Source organism: Oncorhynchus nerka, linkage group LG2, assembly GCF_034236695.1.
Source record: "Oncorhynchus nerka isolate Pitt River linkage group LG2, Oner_Uvic_2.0, whole genome shotgun sequence".
Lineage (NCBI taxonomy): Eukaryota > Metazoa > Chordata > Actinopteri > Salmoniformes > Salmonidae > Oncorhynchus > Oncorhynchus nerka.
In genome coordinates this window covers 68,203,876-68,226,935 of record NC_088397.1, presented here as the reverse complement: position 1 = coordinate 68,226,935, position 23,060 = coordinate 68,203,876, and the positions used below count along the sequence as shown (strand labels likewise).

General features: G+C 44.2%; 1 protein-coding gene across 1 annotated transcript; it reads left to right on the top strand.

Annotated features, from left to right (window-relative positions):
* Positions 1 to 628: 628 nt before the first annotated feature.
* LOC115140347 (fidgetin-like protein 2) lies at positions 629 to 22,373 on the top strand. Its single transcript, XM_029678694.2, has 2 exons — positions 629 to 753; positions 16,737 to 22,373. The coding sequence occupies exon 2, from the start codon at positions 16,748 to 16,750 to the stop codon at positions 17,864 to 17,866; it is 1,119 nt and encodes a 372-aa protein (XP_029534554.1). The 5' UTR covers positions 629 to 753; positions 16,737 to 16,747; the 3' UTR covers positions 17,867 to 22,373.
* Positions 22,374 to 23,060: the final 687 nt, after the last annotated feature.

Genomic DNA, 23,060 nt, shown 5'->3' with positions numbered 1-23,060 from the left:
TTTGGCAGCAGTTTAGGAAGTGCAGCTCAGTTTCCACTTCATTTTGTGGACAATGTGCACAATGTGCACATGTCTTCTCTTGAGAGCCAGGTCTGCCTACGGTGGCCTTTCTCAATAGCAAGGCTATGCTCACTGAGTCTGTACATAGTTAAGCTTTCCTTAAGTTTGGGTCGGACACAGTGGTCAAGTATTCTGCCACTGTGTACTCTCTGTTTAGGGCCAAATAGCATTTTTGTTAATTACTTCCAATGTGTCATGTGTTCTCATGATTTGGTTGGGTCTAATTGGGGTCTCCCTCTCTCTCTCACACACACACACACACACACACACACACACACACACACACACACACACACACACACACACACACACACACACACACACACACACACACACACACACACACACACACACACACACACACACACACACACACACACACACACACACAATCCGCAGGGGAATACAGGCTCCTCTCTGACACGTCATGATTGGTCACTTTTTGCCTCTCTCCCTTCCTGCTTAAATAGTTTTTAACAAAAGAGAGGGATGGAGAGGGGGAGGGGAGGAGTGGGTGGGGGAGGGGATGTATGTGCTGCTCTGTTGTCACTAGGAGAGCGAGAGGGAGGGGTAGAGTATGAGAGCAGAGAAGGATAGAGTCCCAGAAGTGGAAAAACACTGCCTTACTGTGTGGGTCAATCTATTGGCTTCCAGATAGAACCCATCATATCAAGGAAATACAAGCATGAGCAGGTAGGACTAGATTTTATTTTAGAGCATTTCCTCCTTTCCTTCTATTTCTGTCTTCTTCCTGCTTTATTTCTCTCCCATACCAACAGATTCTCTATCCTTCCTGTTTGTCTTATCACGCTGTGCTCTCCACATTCCTCCTCTTTTCTGCTTTTCTCTTCTCTCACTCCCGTAACCGGTTGTGTGTTGTCACTTTATTTCTTCCCCTCTAAACCTGCTGTTGAATTAAGATAGCTTTCTCCTCTCATACAAATATTCAAAATGATTCTCAATCTTTATTGACATTTTATTTTCTCTACCATCTCACTGGGTACATACTGGTTGAATCAACGTTGTTTCCAACCAACATGGAATAAACGTTGAATTGATGTCAGTGCCCAGTGGGATGTGTCTATTATGTAAATGTTGATCATCTCATATACTCCCAAATTCCTCACTTATCTTTATATTTTGATCCTGCTTCCTGTATTTTTGATTTGTATGAGAATAACACATCTGCATTCTTCAACACCTGACAAAGTACAAAGTTCTGATTGCTGTTGTTGGTGCGTGTGTGTAACTGTGCTTGTGTGTGAGGAGGCGTTGGTGGGTGCAGAGAATTGGAGAGTCTTTAGTCTTTTTTCTTCTGATGGTGGTGTTGCTGTTTTGCAATCAGAGGGCAGAAGCTTTTCCCTTCCTTTCCGAGCATCTGGTAACACACACACACACACAGCACTATATGTTGTTTGGTTTAAATTGTGCACGTGCCTTTCATGAAGAGTACGCCCATTCCTGTTCGCTCCAATAATATACCTAATGTGTACAAAAATACTCATGTTTTTCCAGTGTTCTTGTTTTAGATTTCTCTCAATTACATTCATCCTTTCCGTCATAGTAATTATGCATTAGTAGTTTTTAAAATTAATTTGACATGCTAGTGAGCCAGTGAGTTAGTGAGTGAGGGAGCATTAATTTGCTCAAAGATGAGAATAAGTGTTTGCATTTGGGTCACTTCAATGTGACTATACAACCAGTGAGTGAATGCAGCTTTTTGATGTGATTACATACATAGGTGTGTGTTGTATTTCTCCAGCGCTGTCTAACTCCCTACTCTCTCTCCTTGGCAGTCATCAGTGTGTAGGAGTAGTGGAGGTTACTGAGGCTAGCCATGGAGTGGTGTATGATAACAAATACTGACAGACCCACTCTGAGAGCCAGCAGCAGCGCGGGACCAGCCAGCAGCAGAATGTGTAACGTGTGTGTCCCCCCCTCCCACCAACTCTGAGTGGACTCGGTGCTCTCCTCTTTACCAGGGAGCAGGGCTGCAAGATGCTCAGTCCTGTCAACCCTTACAAAAAGAGCTTGGTTGCTCTCCTTCCCTCTCTGTTCTTTCTTTCTCTCAATGAAAGGCCACTATTAAAACAACAATGATCTTCCTGTCCAATGTATAGAGGTAGAGAATATCCTATTTATCCTCTCTCCTCCATGTGAGTGGGGTGTGCTGGTACAGTCAGGCTGGGACTGACAATGTCACAGTGAGCAGTCCCACCTCATTATGTATTTTATGCCCTGTGTCCACCCACAGATGGTCAAATTAGCCCTGCCCCCCTGGACTTTGCCACCGTACCCTTTCCTATCTCCTGGTGTAAAACTATACCAATTCATGGATTGCCTCTGTGGACATTATTATTTTGGATGTTATTCATTTTACATACTTAATAGGACACAAAAAGTCTGTTATTTTTGTGTGTGATGCATTCCCATAAATGGGTGTGTATTGTTGGTGAAAGCTGGGTAGATTGTTCCGCTTCAATATGCGTGTGTGCTTTGCATGAGGGATCTCTAAGCCAAGCTAATGAATATGCTCATATTGACTGAGGTTATTGATTAGGAGAAGGTTTAACAGGATTACCACTCTAACATGATTGAAATCATGCATTAGGGACACACCTTACCTACCTCTGTGTGCTAGCAGGACTCCTGCTAAGCTAAGAGAAAGATACTATTTTCCCAAATTGTATTTTTTGGTTCTTTGAAAAGAAAGAGTGAGTTGTGTGAACACACATGACTTGTGTCTTGTCTGAAATGAATTTGCCTAGCGTACATCTGTAACATTCCTGTTTTTTAAAGACTCACACACACACAGTTGTCATAATTAGGAGTGTGTGATCTAAACGTGGTAGTGAATAGCTTGTGTGGCCCGTAGGTAAACAGCCCAGGGTGAAGTGGTTCTGTGAATGAGAGTCAGGTCGTTAGTGACGGGGTGTCAATGAGCATGAATTAAACTGGTGTGTAGGGATTCACACACACACACACACACACACACACACACACACACACACACACACACACACACACACAGGAACGCATGCTCGCACACACACTTTCTCTCACTCTCTCTGCATCTCTCTCTCTGTCAGACACACACACAAAGGTGCACATCAGGCCAACATAGTGTTCATGACAGCTCGTTAAGCAAATTTGAGTCCAGCTCAATTAAGGTCCTCATTAGGTGGTAAAGGCTTATATTGCCCTGGCCTGCAATGATGTGGAGTCTGTAACCAACAGCAAGATCAGAGAGACCGTTTAAACATTCAACACAGGAGGCATGGAGAAACAGCAGAGGGCAAAAGGCAGGGGAGGAAGGAATAAAGAAACAGCAAAAGAGAACTATCTATATATATATATATATATGGGAGAGAGAGAGAGGAGGGAGAGAGAGAGAGAGAGAGAGAGAGAGAAAGAGAGAGAGAGAGGGAGAGAGAGAGAGAGAGGGAGAGAGAGAGGGAGGGAGAGAGAGGGAGAGAAAGAGAGAGAGGGAGAGAGAGGGAGGGAGAGAGAGAGAGGGAGAGAGAGAGGGAGGGAGGGAGAGAGAGAGAGAGAGGGAAAAAAGGGCAGATGGTCAGGAGGAGGGACTGGTCAGCTGCAGGCTGATATATGAGTGGACACAATGAGCAGAGAGGCCAGGCAGCTCCGGCCACATGTGTGGGTGAGCCGAAAGAGACAGAGTGTGGGGGAGGGGTGACCTAAACCACACAGGCATGGATGGACACACCGAGGGAGAGGGGGGGGCACAGAAGAGGTGGAGCAGGAAAGAGAAAATGGAAGAGAGAACAAGAACCCTGTTTAACCAAAACCAATGTTCAAAGTAAAACAGCTTTCACACACTTTGCTGCTCCAGTATGACAGGCTAACTTTTAGCTTTTCAGGCAGTAGCTGTGCGAGCCAACTTCAAATTATCAAATGCATGCATGTTTTATTTTAAGAAGACCTGATGGCATGTAGATTGACATCACTGTGGCCCTATGGAAGACATGCCCTGCTAAAAACCCAGGATAGAGGGGGTAAGGGGAGAGGGGAAGAAAAGAAGTGACACACCAGTAGCTTCTTCTCTGACGGGCTTGATTGGCCTGTAAAGTATCTAGGTGCTTGTGGGCCATGCATCCAATGCTTATACAGTACATAACATACAGTTTCAGTGTCTGTGGTGTTTTTAGTATGAATCTAAGGTAGTTTGTATTGTAGTGTATTGTATGGATCTTTGTGGCCATAGTGGTCCACTGGTTGAATCAACGTTGTTTCTACGTCATTTCAATGAAATCTGGAATAGGCAATCAATTGATATCTGTGCCCAGTGGGGAGTGGTTGTTGGAGGGTGGGCGGTCCACAGAGTCCTCACGGGCGTCCCTGTATATTAATGTCCCATTGGTCCTCTGGTGCGTTCCGTATTGATCCAACCAATGGCTTGAATTAGTACTGATGAATACAAATCACCCAATAATGAGTGACCAGCTGATAGAGCGTGATTAATCAGGGCCCTAAACAAACATTTTTATTTTTTTGCTGTCCTCTCATCTCTCTCGGTCTCTCTTGCGTGAGGATATGTGCTGTGTAAATATATCTCAGGTTGAATTCCAGACATTCCAACAACCTGAGTAATCTGCAGGATGACTGGGATTCTCTCACTCTGGCCGCTCGGCCGGCCTGCACGTCCCACTCAAACTTTACATCCTGATCTTTACGACCGGCACAGACCTATCTGTGTATCTCAGTCAAACACAACACATTAACACAGGTCAACTATCTCAGCCACAGTGTACAGTACCAGTCAAATGTTTGGACACACCTATTCATTCAAGGGTTTTTCTTTATTTTAATTATTTTGTACATTGAAGCATAAATCCTTCACTCTGCGGTCCAACTCATCCCAAACATCTCAATTGGGTTAAGGTTGGGTGATTGTGTAGGCCAGGTCATCTGATGCAGCACTCCATTACTCTCCTTCTTGGTCAAATAGCCCTTACACAGCCTGGAGGTGTGTTTTGGGTCATTGTCCTGTTGAAAAACACATGATAGTCCCACTAAGCTCAAACCAGATGGGATGGCATGTCGCTGCAGAATGCTGTGGTAGCCATGCTGGTTAAGTGTGCCTTGAATTCTAAATAAACCACAGACGGTGTCACCAGCAAAGCACCATCTCACCTCCTCCATGCTTCACGGTGGGAACCACACATGCGGAGATCATCCGTTCACCTACTCTACATCTCACAAAAACACAGCGGTTGGAACCAAAAATCTCAAATTTGGACTCCTCAGACCAAAGGACAGATTTCTACTGGTCTAATGTCCATTGCTTGTGTTTCTTGGCCCAAGCAAGTCTCTTCTTCTTATTGGTGTCCTTTAGTAGTGGTTTCATTGCAGCAATTCAACCATGAATTTGACCACTAGGGCTCCCGAGTAGCGCAGCAGTCTAAGGCACTGCATCTCAGTGCAAGAGGCGTCACTACATTCTCTGGTTTGAATCCAGGCTGTATCACATCCAGCCACGATTGGTAGTCCCATAGGGCGGCACACAATTGGCCCAGCGTCGCCCGGGTTTGGCAGGGGTAGGCCGTCATTGTAAATAAGAATTTGTTCTTAACTGACTTGCCTAGTTAAATAAAAGTTCAAATAATCATAATAAAGTCCTGATTCACGCAGTCTCCTCTGAACAGTTGATGTTGAGTTGTGTCTGTTACTTTAACTCTGTGAAGCATTTATTTGGGCTGCAATTTCTGAGGCTGGTAAACGCTAATGAACTTATCCTCTGCATTAGAGGTAACTCTGGGTCTTCCTTTCCTGTGGTGGTCCTCATGAGAGCCAGTTTCATCATAGCGTTTGATGGTTTTTGTGACTACACTTGAAGAAACATTCTTGGCATTTTCCACATTGACTGGCTTTCATGTCTTAAAGTAATGATGGACTGTCATTTCTCTTTGCTTATTTGAGCTGTTCTTGCCATAATATGGACGGTCTTTTACCAAATAGGGCTATCTTCTGTATACCACCCCTACCTTGTCACAACACAACTGATTGGCTCAAACGCATTAAGAAGGAAAGAAATTCCACAAATTAACTTTTAACAAGGCACACCTGTTAATTGCAAATGCATTCCAGGTGACTACCTCATGAAGCTGGTTGAGAGAATGGCAAGAGTGTGCAAAGATGTCAGCAAGGCCAAGGGTGGCTACTTTGAAGAATCTAAAATATAAAATATATTTTGATTTGTTTAACACTTTTTTTTGGTCACTACATGATTCCATAGGTGTTATTTCATAGTTTTGATGTCTTCACTATTATTCTACACTGTAGAAAATAGTAAAACATAAAGAAAAGCCCTTGAATGAGTAGGTGTGTCCAAACATTTTACTGGTACTGTATGTATGTTTGCATGTCTGTGTATGTGTGTGTACGTGTGCATATGTGTGTGTGTGTCCAGCAAGTGTTGAAGTCTTTGTTTAATATTACTGAGTAATAGCGATTTTGGAGTGGTCAGGCTACCTACCATAAGGGCAGTTTTCTTTCCCCTCCTGTCCAATGCCCCCCTGGACTTTGCCACCGTACCCTTTCCTATCTCCTGGTGTAAAACTATACCAATTCATGGATTGCCTCTGTGGACATTATTATTTTGGATGTTATTCATTTTACATACTTAATAGGACACAAAAAGTCTGTTATTTTTGTGTGTGATGCATTCCCATAAATGGGTGTGTATTGTTGGTGAAAGCTGGGTAGATTGTTCCGCTTCAATATGCGTGTGTGCTTTGCATGAGGGATCTCTAAGCCAAGCTAATGAATATGCTCATATTGACTGAGGTTATTGATTAGGAGAAGGTTTAACAGGATTACCACTCTAACATGATTGAAATCATGCATTAGGGACACACCTTACCTACCTCTGTGTGCTAGCAGGACTCCTGCTAAGCTAAGAGAAAGATACTATTTTCCCAAATTGTATTTTTTGGTTCTTTGAAAAGAAAGAGTGAGTTGTGTGAACACACATGACTTGTGTCTTGTCTGAAATGAATTTGCCTAGCGTACATCTGTAACATTCCTGTTTTTTAAAGACTCACACACACACAGTTGTCATAATTAGGAGTGTGTGATCTAAACGTGGTAGTGAATAGCTTGTGTGGCCCGTAGGTAAACAGCCCAGGGTGAAGTGGTTCTGTGAATGAGAGTCAGGTCGTTAGTGACGGGGTGTCAATGAGCATGAATTAAACTGGTGTGTAGGGATTCACACACACACACACACACACACACACACACACACACACACACACACACACACACACACACACACACACACACACAGGAACGCATGCTCGCACACACACTTTCTCTCACTCTCTCTGCATCTCTCTCTCTGTCAGACACACACACAAAGGTGCACATCAGGCCAACATAGTGTTCATGACAGCTCGTTAAGCAAATTTGAGTCCAGCTCAATTAAGGTCCTCATTAGGTGGTAAAGGCTTATATTGCCCTGGCCTGCAATGATGTGGAGTCTGTAACCAACAGCAAGATCAGAGAGACCGTTTAAACATTCAACACAGGAGGCATGGAGAAACAGCAGAGGGCAAAAGGCAGGGGAGGAAGGAATAAAGAAACAGCAAAAGAGAACTATCTATATATATATATATATATGGGAGAGAGAGAGAGAGGGAGGGAGAGAGAGAGAGAGAGAGAGGGAGAGAAAGAGAGAGAGAGAGAGGGAGAGAGAGAGAGAGAGAGGGAGAGAGAGAGGGAGGGAGAGAGAGGGAGAGAAAGAGAGAGAGGGAGAGAGAGGGAGGGAGAGAGAGAGAGGGAGAGAGAGAGGGAGGGAGAGAGAGAGAGAGAGGGAAAAAAAGGGCAGATGGTCAGGAGGAGGGACTGGTCAGCTGCAGGCTGATATATGAGTGGACACAATGAGCAGAGAGGCCAGGCAGCTCCGGCCACATGTGTGGGTGAGCCGAAAGAGACAGAGTGTGGGGGAGGGGTGACCTAAACCACACAGGCATGGATGGACACACCGAGGGAGAGGGGGGGGCACAGAAGAGGTGGAGCAGGAAAGAGAAAATGGAAGAGAGAACAAGAACCCTGTTTAACCAAAACCAATGTTCAAAGTAAAACAGCTTTCACACACTTTGCTGCTCCAGTATGACAGGCTAACTTTTAGCTTTTCAGGCAGTAGCTGTGCGAGCCAACTTCAAATTATCAAATGCATGCATGTTTTATTTTAAGAAGACCTGATGGCATGTAGATTGACATCACTGTGGCCCTATGGAAGACATGCCCTGCTAAAAAACCCAGGATAGAGGGGGTAAGGGGAGAGGGGAAGAAAAGAAGTGACACACCAGTAGCTTCTTCTCTGACGGGCTTGATTGGCCTGTAAAGTATCTAGGTGCTTGTGGGCCATGCATCCAATGCTTATACAGTACATAACATACAGTTTCAGTGTCTGTGGTGTTTTTAGTATGAATCTAAGGTAGTTTGTATTGTAGTGTATTGTATGGATCTTTGTGGCCATAGTGGTCCACTGGTTGAATCAACGTTGTTTCTACGTCATTTCAATGAAATCTGGAATAGGCAATCAATTGATATCTGTGCCCAGTGGGGAGTGGTTGTTGGAGGGTGGGCGGTCCACAGAGTCCTCACGGGCGTCCCTGTATATTAATGTCCCATTGGTCCTCTGGTGCGTTCCGTATTGATCCAACCAATGGCTTGAATTAGTACTGATGAATACAAATCACCCAATAATGAGTGACCAGCTGATAGAGCGTGATTAATCAGGGCCCTAAACAAACATTTTTTATTTTTTTTGCTGTCCTCTCATCTCTCTCGGTCTCTCTCTTGCGTGAGGATATGTGCTGTGTAAATATATCTCAGGTTGAATTCCAGACATTCCAACAACCTGAGTAATCTGCAGGATGACTGGGATTCTCTCTCACTCTGGCCGCTCGGCCGGCCTGCACGTCCCACTCAAACTTTACATCCTGATCTTTACGACCGGCACAGACCTATCTGTGTATCTCAGTCAAACACAACACATTAACACAGGTCAACTATCTCAGCCACAGTGTACAGTACCAGTCAAATGTTTGGACACACCTATTCATTCAAGGGTTTTTCTTTATTTTAATTATTTTGTACATTGAAGCATAAATCCTTCACTCTGCGGTCCAACTCATCCCAAACATCTCAATTGGGTTAAGGTTGGGTGATTGTGTAGGCCAGGTCATCTGATGCAGCACTCCATTACTCTCCTTCTTGGTCAAATAGCCCTTACACAGCCTGGAGGTGTGTTTTGGGTCATTGTCCTGTTGAAAAACACATGATAGTCCCACTAAGCTCAAACCAGATGGGATGGCATGTCGCTGCAGAATGCTGTGGTAGCCATGCTGGTTAAGTGTGCCTTGAATTCTAAATAAACCACAGACGGTGTCACCAGCAAAGCACCATCTCACCTCCTCCATGCTTCACGGTGGGAACCACACATGCGGAGATCATCCGTTCACCTACTCTACATCTCACAAAAACACAGCGGTTGGAACCAAAATCTCAAATTTGGACTCCTCAGACCAAAGGACAGATTTCTACTGGTCTAATGTCCATTGCTTGTGTTTCTTGGCCCAAGCAAGTCTCTTCTTCTTATTGGTGTCCTTTAGTAGTGGTTTCATTGCAGCAATTCAACCATGAATTTGACCACTAGGGCTCCCGAGTAGCGCAGCAGTCTAAGGCACTGCATCTCAGTGCAAGAGGCGTCACTACATTCTCTGGTTTGAATCCAGGCTGTATCACATCCAGCCACGATTGGTAGTCCCATAGGGCGGCACACAATTGGCCCAGCGTCGCCCGGGTTTGGCAGGGTAGGCCGTCATTGTAAATAAGAATTTGTTCTTAACTGACTTGCCTAGTTAAATAAAAGTTCAAATAATCATAATAAAGTCCTGATTCACGCAGTCTCCTCTGAACAGTTGATGTTGAGTTGTGTCTGTTACTTTAACTCTGTGAAGCATTTATTTGGGCTGCAATTTCTGAGGCTGGTAAACGCTAATGAACTTATCCTCTGCATTAGAGGTAACTCTGGGTCTTCCTTTCCTGTGGTGGTCCTCATGAGAGCCAGTTTCATCATAGCGTTTGATGGTTTTTGTGACTACACTTGAAGAAACATTCTTGGCATTTTCCACATTGACTGGCTTTCATGTCTTAAAGTAATGATGGACTGTCATTTCTCTTTGCTTATTTGAGCTGTTCTTGCCATAATATGGACGGTCTTTTACCAAATAGGGCTATCTTCTGTATACCACCCCTACCTTGTCACAACACAACTGATTGGCTCAAACGCATTAAGAAGGAAAGAAATTCCACAAATTAACTTTTAACAAGGCACACCTGTTAATTGCAAATGCATTCCAGGTGACTACCTCATGAAGCTGGTTGAGAGAATGGCAAGAGTGTGCAAAGATGTCAGCAAGGCCAAGGGTGGCTACTTTGAAGAATCTAAAATATAAAATATATTTTGATTTGTTTAACACTTTTTTTTGGTCACTACATGATTCCATAGGTGTTATTTCATAGTTTTGATGTCTTCACTATTATTCTACACTGTAGAAAATAGTAAAACATAAAGAAAAGCCCTTGAATGAGTAGGTGTGTCCAAACATTTTACTGGTACTGTATGTATGTTTGCATGTCTGTGTATGTGTGTGTACGTGTGCATATGTGTGTGTGTGTCCAGCAAGTGTTGAAGTCTTTGTTTAATATTACTGAGTAATAGCGATTTTGGAGTGGTCAGGCTACCTACCATAAGGGCAGTTTTCTTTCCCCTCCTGTCCAATGCCTCGGATGCCTTGCAATCCCCCCCCCCCCCCCCCCCCCCAAAAAATCCCAGGTCCATGTGCCCCTCCCCCACCTCCCTGCCATTCTCTCTCCACTATTCGTCTGATTAACCCTTAATTGCTAATACTGACCCTGCAGTGGACTGCTACCAAGAGCTCTTCTGCTCATATCGATCATGTGCATGTACATAACTCTGGCCCATAGGTTGAATGATCAGATTCTTTAATTTAGATTAGGACCATTATCTTATTCGGAATAAGAGTGTGTGTAGATTGTTGAAAAGGTTGAACATCTAAAAATGAGGAACATCATCAGTGGGTTTGGTCTCTCCAGTCTTAGTGATTTGTGGTGTTATGAGTTCTAGAGAACACAAACCTGAACAGCACATATGTCTCTGCTGGCTGTGGAATGGTAATTTGCACACTGGTCATCGTTGGTGATTGACGGCAGGTATAGGGAGAGAGAGACCGAGAGTGAGCGAGACAGAGAGAGAGAGCAGAAGCTAAATCCTCTCTCTACCCGGCTATGTAATTAGGACCAGTCCAGCGAGACTAAGCTGCTCTCTCACAGGCTGGCTGCAGTGGAGTGGAGTGGAGTGGAGATGGGAGGGGGGATCAGAGCTTCGGACAGAGTGGATGGTGTTGAAAGCTGGACTAGGAGGGGAGGCACATACTAGCCATCCTCTGATTGGATTGATCAAGCTCTTGTTTACAAGCCCCCTGGTCCCTGTTTGTTGCTCAGGCACACACACATGCACAATATGCCTGTTTTACTGGCCCCCTGGTCCCATGAGGTATGTTGGATCCATGTGAGAGCCTGGGGTGTAGAGTTAGCCTTGACCCCTGGGGAGCAGGAGGAGGCTGGTGTGTGTGTGTGTGTGTGTGTGTGTGTGTGTGTGTGTGTGTGTGTGTGTGTGTGTGTGTGAGAGTGACAGGGAGAGTGTGTGCGTGTGTGGTGGAAGAACAGGGGGGCTGTAACTCTATCTCACTTCCTCCAGGTCTCAGATTTCAGGAGCCACTACTCATTACACACACACACACACACACACACACACACACACACACACACACACACACACACACACACACACACACACACACACACACACAGGGTCTGGGTTAGGGTCAGGGTCTGGGTTAGGGTCTGGGTTAGGGTCAGGGTCTGGGTTAGGGTCAGGGTCTGGGTTAGGGTCTGGGTTAGGGTCAGGGTCTGGGTTAGGGTCTGGGTTAGGGTCTGGGTTAGGGTCAGGGTTAGGGTCAGGGTCTGGGTTAGGGTCAGGGTTAGGGTCTGGGTTAGGGTCTGGGTTAGGGTTAGGGTCTGGGTTAGGGTCAGGGATAGGGTCTGGGTCAGGGTCTGGGTTAGGGTCTGGGTTAGGGTCAGGGTTAGGGTCTGGGTTAGGGTCAGGGATAGGGTCTGGGTTAGGGTCTGGGTTAGGGATTGGGTTAGGGTCTGGGTTAGGGTTAGGGACTGGGTTAGGGTCTGGGTTAGGGACTGGGTTAAGGTTAGGGCTTGCAAGTAAGCACGGTAAAGTCTACACTTGTTGTATTCGGCCCATGTGACAAATAAAGTTTGATTTGATTATAGAACCAGAGTTTAGTAAACGGTTAGAATCATGCAATGCACACAAGTAGCACTATTTGGAACCAGTGTCTTGAAACAATGTTGCACTACAGTATAAGTCACTGTTTCACACTTCTGACATCATTCAATCAATCATGAGATACTATAGCGCAAATCCTAATTTCAGATATGCGTATATAATTTCAAACTTTCGAACAAACCTCCCATTGAATATTTCAAACATGTGTAAAGCATCCTATTTACGCACATTTAAATATCAATAGGAGGTTTGTTCGAAAGTTTGAAATTATGTACGCATATCTGAAATGAGGATTTGCGCTATAGTATCTCATGATTGAGAACACATTTTGTCTCTGCCATGTTTTGTATGATCACCCAGAGTGAAGTTTCAACGCCCTTCAAAATCATTTTGAAGACTTACAACACCACAAACAACAAGAATATGCTTCCAACAACAGGACAGCAATAGATGATGAGAAACAAAAAACACACATACTTAATGATTAAAAAGCCATTAGAAAGTGGGCCCTCCTCCATACCCTACTCCCCATACATCCTCTGCTACAGATGGCTGTGTTATATACTCACTGTTTTCCCTCATCCTTCCTGGAATCTCCTCACCCTCCTTTATGAATCACAACTACTGTAAGCATAGACATGTGAGTGCACACAAACACACAACTACTGTAAGCATAGACATGTGCGTACACACAAACACACAACTACTGTAAGCATAGACATGTGCGTACACACAAACACACAACTACTGTAAGCATAGACATGTGCGTACACACAAACACACAACTACTGTAAGCATAGACATGTGTGTGCACACAAACACACAACTACTGTAAGCATAGACATGTGCGTACACACAAACACACAACTACTGTAAGCATAGACATGTGCGTGCACACAAACACACAACTACTGTAAGCATAGACATGTGCGTACACACAAACACACAACTACTGTAAGCATAGACATGTGAGTGCACACAAACACACAACTACTGTAAGCATAGACATGTGAGTGCACACAAACACACAACTACTGTAAGCATAGACATGTGCGTACACACAAACACACAACTACTGTAAGCATAGACATGTGAGTGCACACAAACACACAACTACTGTAAGCATAGACATGTGCGTGCACACAAACACACAACTACTGTAAGCATAGACATGTGCGTGCACACAAACACACAACTACTGTAAGCATAGACATGTGAGTGCACACAAACACACAACTACTGTAAGCATAGACATGTGAGTGCACACAAACACACAACTACTGTAAGCATAGACATGTGAGTGCACACAAACACACAACTACTGTAAGCATAGACATGTGAGTGCACACAAACACACAACTACTGTAAGCATAGACATGTGCGTACACACAAACACACAACTACTGTAAGCATAGACATGTGAGTGCACACAAACACACAACTACTGTAAGCATAGACATGTGAGTGCACACAAACACACAACTACTGTAAGCATAGACATGTGCGTACACACAAACACACAACTACTGTAAGCATAGACATGTGAGTGCACACAAACACACAAGTATTGTATGCATGCGCAAAAATATCACACACACGCACTAGCTTTGCATCTCCTAATCCATAATTGTGTTGTTGTGATGGTCTCCAGTCCAGTCTGATCCTGATTCCCGACTTCATTCAGCCTTCAGACAGTTTGAGTGTAGATTAGGTTTACAGAACATAGATTAAGCCTGGTACAGTAGAAAATGTCTCATCTTGATTAGAGATTGCTCCCATCTCAGTGAGAATGACTCAGACTGTGTGTGTTTGTGTATATCCCCATGCACAGCGTATGTGCATGTGTGGGTCAGTCTGTGTCTCTGAGAGTGTGTATGTGTATAGGTGTGTTTCCCTTGAAGTCACTTTGTGTAAGTCTTCGTATGTACACCCTAGTATACTGTAGATGTGTCCGTGTGGATTGTGTTTATTCTTTCCCTCGACTTAACCCTGATCCAACACAGACTCTCAAAACCAGGTCAGCTGGTCGTGAACTTCAATACTGAACAAAGCTCCATCGCTAAAGAGTGTGTATTTGTAAGCGTGTACTTTTGTGGGAGTACAATGTTTGAGCGCGGCTTTATCGACTGTACCAGAAGTGGTGTGTTTGTTGTAGAGCTGGGGACGGGGACAGTCCCATGACTGTCTGGAATTCCCTGGAGCACAGAGACATTTCCAAGGGGGATTGGGACTTGGCTCCCTGTGTGTGCGGGATTTAGTCACACATTGACCAGGACCAACAGAAGGGCTGCTAAACAATCCACATGTTGATCCCTAAATTATACGATCACAGTCCCATAATTCCATTCATCCAATCCTGAGATCCCAGTCATCTAGCCCCTCCCCAGCCAAGTCCCAATCCCCCCTGTAAATGTGTCTGTAGTCCAGGTAATTCCAGCCAGTCATTGGACTGTCCCTGTCCACAGCTCAACAACAAACACACTACTTCTGGCACAGTCGATAAAGCCGTGTTCAAACATTGTTCTCCCACAAATGTATGGGCACACAAGAACACTGTTTAGTGTATGGAGAGAGCAGACAGTCAGATGTAGGCACCAGACGCTACAGAGTTGTAGTGTAAACAAACTCAACACTGAGCTCATAAACGCTCACCTCCAACGGACTAGCATAGTGGAGACTGGTAAAGCATGTGAACAACCATATGTTTCTCTTTGCTCCCTCTCTCTCTGTCTCCACCTTTCTCTCTCTCTTTCCCCTCTTTCTCTCTTCCCCTCCGTCTCAGTTCTGTTGTAGTCCCTCTGGCCCAGGCTCAAAGGGTCAGGACAGTTTAATAATACTCTGCAATGCCTGGAATGTCAGCCTAATGCCTGCTCAAAGACACGCAGCCTGCAAAGCCAATCAAAATGGTTGATCACTGCACCAATGGAACACACTGCACTAATGTGCGTGTGTGAGTGTGTATGCGGTTGTTTGTATGTGTGTGTGTGTATGTGTGTGTGTGTGTGTGTGTGTGTGTGTTCGTGTTAGACTGAGTAGAGTGAGGGTCTCACACATAGAGCACCGTACAGAGGGACAACAATGATCCCAGTGAGAGAGCAGGACAGAGGGGAGCGGGGCGGCTGATAGGGGCTTATCGCCCTGGAGACCAGGCCAGGGGCTGTGTTGTTCATGACGATTAGGCATGGAGGAGCTCAGAGCACAAGGTACCCTCCGCGGGTAGAACTATAGGAGCAGTGTGGGGCACTGGGGAGAAGAGGGATTGCGAAGCAAAAACATGATAATGGGCTCTGCTTGTCAGCGGGACTGTAATGTTTTTTATAAAATCTTATTTTCTTGGGTTTTCAAGTGAGAAAGAAGTCAATCTCCATGAAACCTTGAGTAAAGTGGAACGTTGTTGTATTTTATCTTGTATAAACTCAATCTATTTGTATTTAGTTAGTGTATTACCTGTGTGGTATGGTTATCTGAACAACTTAAATAATTTGCAGTTATCTCTGCTCTAAAACTGGGCTGATGGGTTTTGTATTTATTATGAATCCCCATTCGTTCCTGCCAAGGCAGCAGATACTCTTCCTGGGGTCCAGCAACATCAAGGCAGTTATATACAATTTAAAAAATGATATGACATTACATTTCATAACACTTTCACAACATATTAAGTGTGTTCCCTCAGGCCACTACTCTACTACCACATATCTACAATACAAAATCCATGTGTACGTGTGTAGAGTGTGTGTCTTGTCATGTGTATGTGTGTCTGTACCTGTGTGTGTGTCTCTTCACAGTCCCCGCTGTTCCATAAGGTGTATTTTCATCTGTTTTTTAAATCTGATTTTACTGCTTGCATCAGTTACAATATGTGGAATAGAGTTCCATGTAACCATGGCTCTATGTAGTACTGTGCGCCTCCCATAGTCTGTTGTTGACTCTGGGATTGTGAAGAGACCTCTGGTGGCATGTCTTGTGGGGGTATGAATGGGTGTCCAAGCTGTGTGCTAGTAGTTTAACCAGACACCTTGGTGCATTCAGCATGTAAACATTTCTTACAAAAACAAGTAGTGATGAAGTCAATCTCCTCCACTTTGAGCCATGAGAGATTTACATGCATATTATTAATGTTAAATCTCCATGTACATTTAAGGGTCAGCCGTGATGCCCTGTTCTGAGCCAATTGTCATTTTCCGAGGTCTCTCTTTGTGTCACCTGACAAAATGTAATACGTGGTGAATAACCATGCTCTCCCTGTCATCTCTCTGTGGTTCTGTAGGTCTGTTGAAGATGCACTGGTCTCCGGAGCACGCGGCCCCCCTGTCCCAGTGGCCTGAGCAGCACCTGGATGTGTCTTCCACCACCTCCCCTCCCTCCGCCCACAAACACGACTCACGTGGTTACACCACTGCAGCCGGATACCCCTGGGCCAGCGATGACATCTCTGCCCTCACCGCCTCTTCCTTGTTAAAACGCTATGCTGAAAAGTACTCAGGCCTGGAGCTGCCCTACGAAAGGCCTGCCCCAGGGGCTTACTCAGAGCCTGGGGCCTTCCTGAAGAGTGAGACTGAGCCCTGGGCCCTGGGGCAGGGCATGGAGTGTTACCCTGCGCTGGAGGCCCTGGCAGCAGGGGCCAAAGTGGGATCAGCATCAGTGGGCCTCCCTGGCACGGGCAGTGTGACGGTGGTGAACAGTAACTTGACCTCTGACCCTGGGTATAGTGGTGGTGGCTCCTGTAATGGCCCCCCCTCTCAGGACTACCCCCTCTCCTACAACAGCACCTACCTCTCCTCAGGATACTGCCTCCAGCCCGGCTCAGCACTTCCCCCAGCCTCTCTGCAAACCACCCCCACCCTGGTGTCCAGCTACAACCCTACCAACCCTGTATACAACTACCCGCCAGGCTGCTACCCCCACCTCCAGACCAGCCTGGCAGCCAGCTACAGCCATAGCCACCCCAGTGCCTCCTACCTCCCCTCTGGGCTGAGCACCCCTAACCCCCTGACCACCATGGCGGGGGGCAGCTATGGCTACCCCAGTCACAGCCTAGGGGCCGGCTCTGAGACAGGAGGGCCGCTGAAACGCAAGGCCTTTGAGATGGCGGAAGAGGGGGAGGAGGGAGGAGAAGGAGATGGCTCGCGGTACAGGAAGTTCGTCAACGGCCACAGCAAGAGCCACGGCAATGGTCACGGCAACGACTATGACATAGCGGGCTCAGAAGTCCAGGCCTACAAGCCCGGCAAGCCTCTGGTGTCGCCTCCTTATGTTGGCCAGGGCGAGTACAGCCCCTCCTCAGGCCTAGGTGGGGAGAGTGGGGGAGGAGGGGAACATGGCTTTCCCCATCAGAGGCTGGCCATGAAGATGCCTGCATCACATGCACGATCTGAGGACCCAACTGGAGGACGCTAGATCAGGCACTTGAAAGGAACACTCTCTGGGGGTCCTTCGGTTTTATTGGCATTTAAAAACCAAGTAGAGTACTTACTCTGACAAAAACTGGGGGAAAATAATAATTGGATTTTGCAATGAGAGGTCATGTGATCTAACCTGGAAGGAGAGAAAATGGCAAATGACTTGAATCCGCCTCCTATCTTATATCATTTTCATTCTTAGATTTTCTCCAAAGAGTCAAGGGTCACTTTGTCCTGTATGGGTGTGGTGAGGTAGTGTGAGGACAGAGGGAGGGATCTAGATGGATAGGGCTAAATCAGGCAGTCTGAATGGATTACCGACTGCTTCTCTCAGGATCCTATTTATTTCCCAATCTTCTACTTTGGCAGACAGTGACATTGCAATGTTGTTGTTTTGAAGAGTTGCTCTCTTAATTGGAGTGGCCACTTGATATGGAAAGGACGTTTGACTCTATTACCTCCTACAGCACCATAAGAATCATAACCTTTCAGACCAAAAAGTAGAGAAGAAGAACATAATTGATGTGATGTACTTTAATAACTTGACACCACGAGCACAATGACAGCTCTTCTGAGGCTTGGTGCCTCTATACAACTCGCTTTGAAACGAATGTCCCCCTCTCCCCCCTTCCCTTTTCCCTGTTTTCTTTTGACAGTGTTTCTATGTTATTTCTCCCTCTTTCTCTACCTCTCATCACTACATTTTCATCATGTTTTCCCTTCCCTGCTTTTTCTCAGTTTGTTCCACTCACTCTTTTTCTTTTTCTGTTAAAGCTGCAATATGTAACTTTTTGGGCAACCTGACCAAATTCACATAGAAATGTGAGTTATAGATATGTTATTCTCATCGAAAGCAAGCCTAAGAAGCAGTAGATCTATGTGCTCTATTTCTATGCTTACCGGTCTTTAGTTTTTGCTTCTTTTACTTTCGGTTTTGTACACCAGCTTTAAACAGCTGAAAATACAATAGCTTTGGTTATTGAAAATATATTTCACAGCAGTTTAGATGGTACAATGATTCTCTACACTATGCATTGCTTATTTTGTCAAAAACTGAAATTAGGTGAACTATTGTTCATTATGCACTGTTACATGCAGCTCTATCAATACATTGAAATACTTAAACCTGCAGAAAGAGATACTTAAACCTGCAGAAAGAGATACTTGTAGAAACATACTTGAGAGAGAATTTTAACTACAGCATATAAACTCAGCAAAAAAAGAAAGTCCTCTCACGGTCAACTGCGTTTATTTTCAGCAAACTTGTGTAAATATTTATATGAACACAAGACCCAACAACTGAGACATACACTGAATCTGTTCCACAGACATGTGACTAACAGAAATGTAATAATGTGTCCCTGAGCAAAGGGGGGGGGGGGTCATGTTAGGAGGGTCATGTTAGGATTAGCCTGCAAGAAGGGTACCACGAGGGAGGAGGATGTCTTCCCTGTAACGCACAGCGTTGAGATTGCCTGCAATGACAACAAGCTCAGTCTGATGATGCTTGACACACCGCCACAGACCATGACGGACCCTCCACCTCCAAATCGATCCCGCTCCGGAGTACAGGCCTCGGTGTAATGCTTATTCCTTCGACGATAAACGCGAATCCGACCATCACCCCTGGTGAGACAAAACTGCGACTCGTCAGTGAAGAGCAATTTTTGCCAGTCCTGTCTGGTCCACCGACGGTGGGTTTGTGCCCATAGCCGACGTTGTTGTCGGTGAAGTCTGGTGAGGACCTGCCTTACAACAGGCCTACAAGTCCTCAGTCCTGCCTCTCTCAGCCTATTGCGGACAGTCTGAGCACTGATGGAGGGATTGTGCATTGCTGGTGTAACTTGGACAGTTGTTCTTGCCATCCTGTACCTGTCCCGCAGGGGTTATGTTCGTACCGATCACATGCAGGTGTTGTTACACGCGGTCTGCCACTGCAAGGACGATCAGCTGTCCTTCCTGTCTCCCTGTAGCGCTGTCTTAGGCTTCTCACAGTGCGGACATGGCAATTTATTGCTCTGGCCACATCTGCAGTCCTCATGCCTCCTTGCAGCATGCCTAAGGCACATTCACACAGATGAGTAGGGACCCTGGGCATATTTATTTTGGTGTTTTTCGGTCAGTAGAAAGGCCTCTAAAATGTCCTAAGTTTTGATAACCGTGACCTTAATTGCCTACTGTCTGTAAGCTGTTAGTGTCTTAACGACCGTTCCACAGGTGCATGTTCATTCATTGTTTATGGTTCATTGAACAAGCATGGGAAACAGTGTTTATACCCTTTACAATGAAGATCTGTGAAGTTACTTGAATTTTTACGAATTATCTTTGAAAGACAGGGTCCTGAAAAAGGGGTGTTTCTTTTTTTGCTGAGTTTACTAAAGAGTAGTACACTGTCAAACCAATGCAAATGTGCCGTTTTCATAGAGATACTCTTAGAATCCTAAAATCGGAGTCTGCTTGTGTTTTTGATGTATGCATTCTTTTTTCTTTTTGCCTTTTTAAAGAAATATATGTAGTCTTGTTATTGAATACTCAGGAAGATTGTTGTATTGTAAAATAATGTATGTATGTATGTATGTATGTATGTATGTATGTATTACCTTTGGTGTTTGTAGGGAGCTTTATGGAGAATATAATGGAGTCATGGCTGTTGTAATACAGACACTGTACACTTCAGGGAACACAGAGCTTTTAGGGCCACCAATATTAGCGTTTGTGCGCGCACACACACACACACACACACACACACACACACACACACACACACATGCACAAACACTCACACGTCCCCACACACACTTACACAAAAGCATGCACACACGCACAGCCACGTAGATTCAAATATTTGAACACCCACAGAACACTGCCAGTCTTTTAACTTGCGAATTGAAACTTGAGATTCCTACCAATGCCTGAAACGTAGAATGTAATTCAATATATTTTATTCAAAGGATAATAGAAACCATAATGTACATCAATAATTGTTTTAGATATATAAAACATATTTGCTTTATTTCCCATCTAGATTTTGGTGGAGTGATGATCTTCATTAAGTGTTATGTAGTTAGCAAAGGGGAAGAAACACTTTTTCTGGACAAACATTGACATCCTGTGACAAAATGCAAATGACAACTTTCAGCCTGTAGTGCTCAAACATGAAAGCTTTGCTTGACGTCAGAAGTGAATGTCTACATCCATCAAATACCTTCCTATCAACGTAACCTAGAAATGACATTAGGTATGTTTCTGAAATGTCTTAACTCTATGTGACTATACACCTCAGTAACAGGTCCTTTCTCCAGACCCCCCTCTACTTTGTGTTTTCTATAGTAGCCGTGTACAGCTGCTGGGCCTCTATACACCTCACTGTGCCTATTATAATACTCATCTATTACCTCAGGACACAGTGGTGAAAACAACATCAGAGCCTCAAGAACCACCAAAAATATCACAACTGAAAAAATATTAAACTCTTCCTAAACCCCCTTTACTCTAAATATGCCCATTTTTCATAATAGATTTGGTTTTTATGGTTATAGGTTAACCAGGGCATTGGATAAGCAACATAAATATTGAATATATTTGCAAAATATGTTTATTCTGTAGCTAAGGGCTACTCGTGTAGCTGCTTTGTTCCAAGCAGACAGACATACTGTACATGTCCAAGGCTACCACATCATCCTGGGTATAAAGTGTGCCATATATGATATCCCTCTTATACATTTGCAAACTGTTGGGGCTTAGAATCTCTATCTTTAACATTCAGTTCAAATATAATAAAAAAATCCTTCCAGATCCAAAGAACATTAACAGTATTTTGCAGAGAGGTTGTGCTAGTAAGTGTCCTAGGTTTCAGACCTACATATTTCAGTTGTTTCAGCAGCTCTTGAATCATCTGCACCAGAAAAACATTCACAATAACAAAATATGTACACAGTGGATTGCATCAGTGCCAAAAATAATTTAATATAAACTTTTTGTTAGCATTAAGCATTTACCTTTTTGTTAGCATTAAGCATTTACCTTTTTGTTAGCATTATAGAATTGTATCAGTTCTGAGTGCTGACTCTGTGAAGGGCTGAGAAAATAGTTTCACAATCCAGAAAATTGATGAATTGGAAAAGCGCTTAGCAACAAGTACATTAACACTCATAATGCAATGTGCATTAAGCTTTAAGTCACAATTACTAATAATAAGGTTAGCCTGGCCTCCTTTCTTTGTTGTTGTCCCAAGTTGATGTCCTTCAGCGTCATCAATATGATGGTGTACGTGGAGATAAGTTTGTCCAACAAAAGTGGGATTTCAACACTATCTTTTTAATACAGTAGTATTATTATTGTATCTTGTACATTCTCTAGCCATTTCTACCTCATTTTTAAGACGGTCATGGAAATATTTATTTCCTGTTGTTTCACATGTCTGTTATGGAATAATGATGATTCTTTAACTGTTTTAGTCTACCTCACAAAAGGCTATTTTAAAATAATGAAGAGATAATGCCCAACTCTGTCTCCAGTTTGTTTTCTTATCACCAAAATCTTGTAATTTGCAGGTCATGATGAGTGTACCTATAACATGATGGGTACCTGGATAGCTGTTTTACTGACCTGTCTATGGGAAGAAAACACCTGGATCATTTGTGGTTCTTTAGATGGTGGATGGATGACTCTTTATGTAGACAACACTGGACGGAGACTGATTACTCTATTGCAGATTTACTTGGGTCGCGTTCCCCTGCTCAGACGTTGCATGCAAACCAATGGTTGTGTGGCCAAGTCATCGACTCTGTCTTCGACCGACAGATTGTTTTAACATATGTGGTTAGCTGATATGTAAAATATCTATCCAAGCATTTTAAGACCTGGCAGGTGTCAGCAACTTCTGAGTAGAAGAACGCACCCATTATGAAATGACCACAGTTACAGCCATGCATCAACTCAAGTAGTTCCTGTTCTAAGTCAAACAATTAACATCTGACTAATCAGAATACAGATGAGTTGCTAGGCAGATAACCAAATACAACTGAACTACAGAACTACTGATTCAACATATTTGAGAAAATAATCATACACCTGTCATACCAACTATAAATATAGTTTTGAATTGTGATATGTACACTACACCTAAAGAAAAGAATACAGGATACTCTGCCCACCGTGTTTTATATATTTTACTGCACCGATTAAGACAA

Coding starts and splice junctions, on each gene's coding strand:
- LOC115140347 (XM_029678694.2), top strand. CDS start 16,748: ATGCACTGGTCTCCGGAGCACGCGGCCCCCCTGTCCCAGTGGCCTGAG.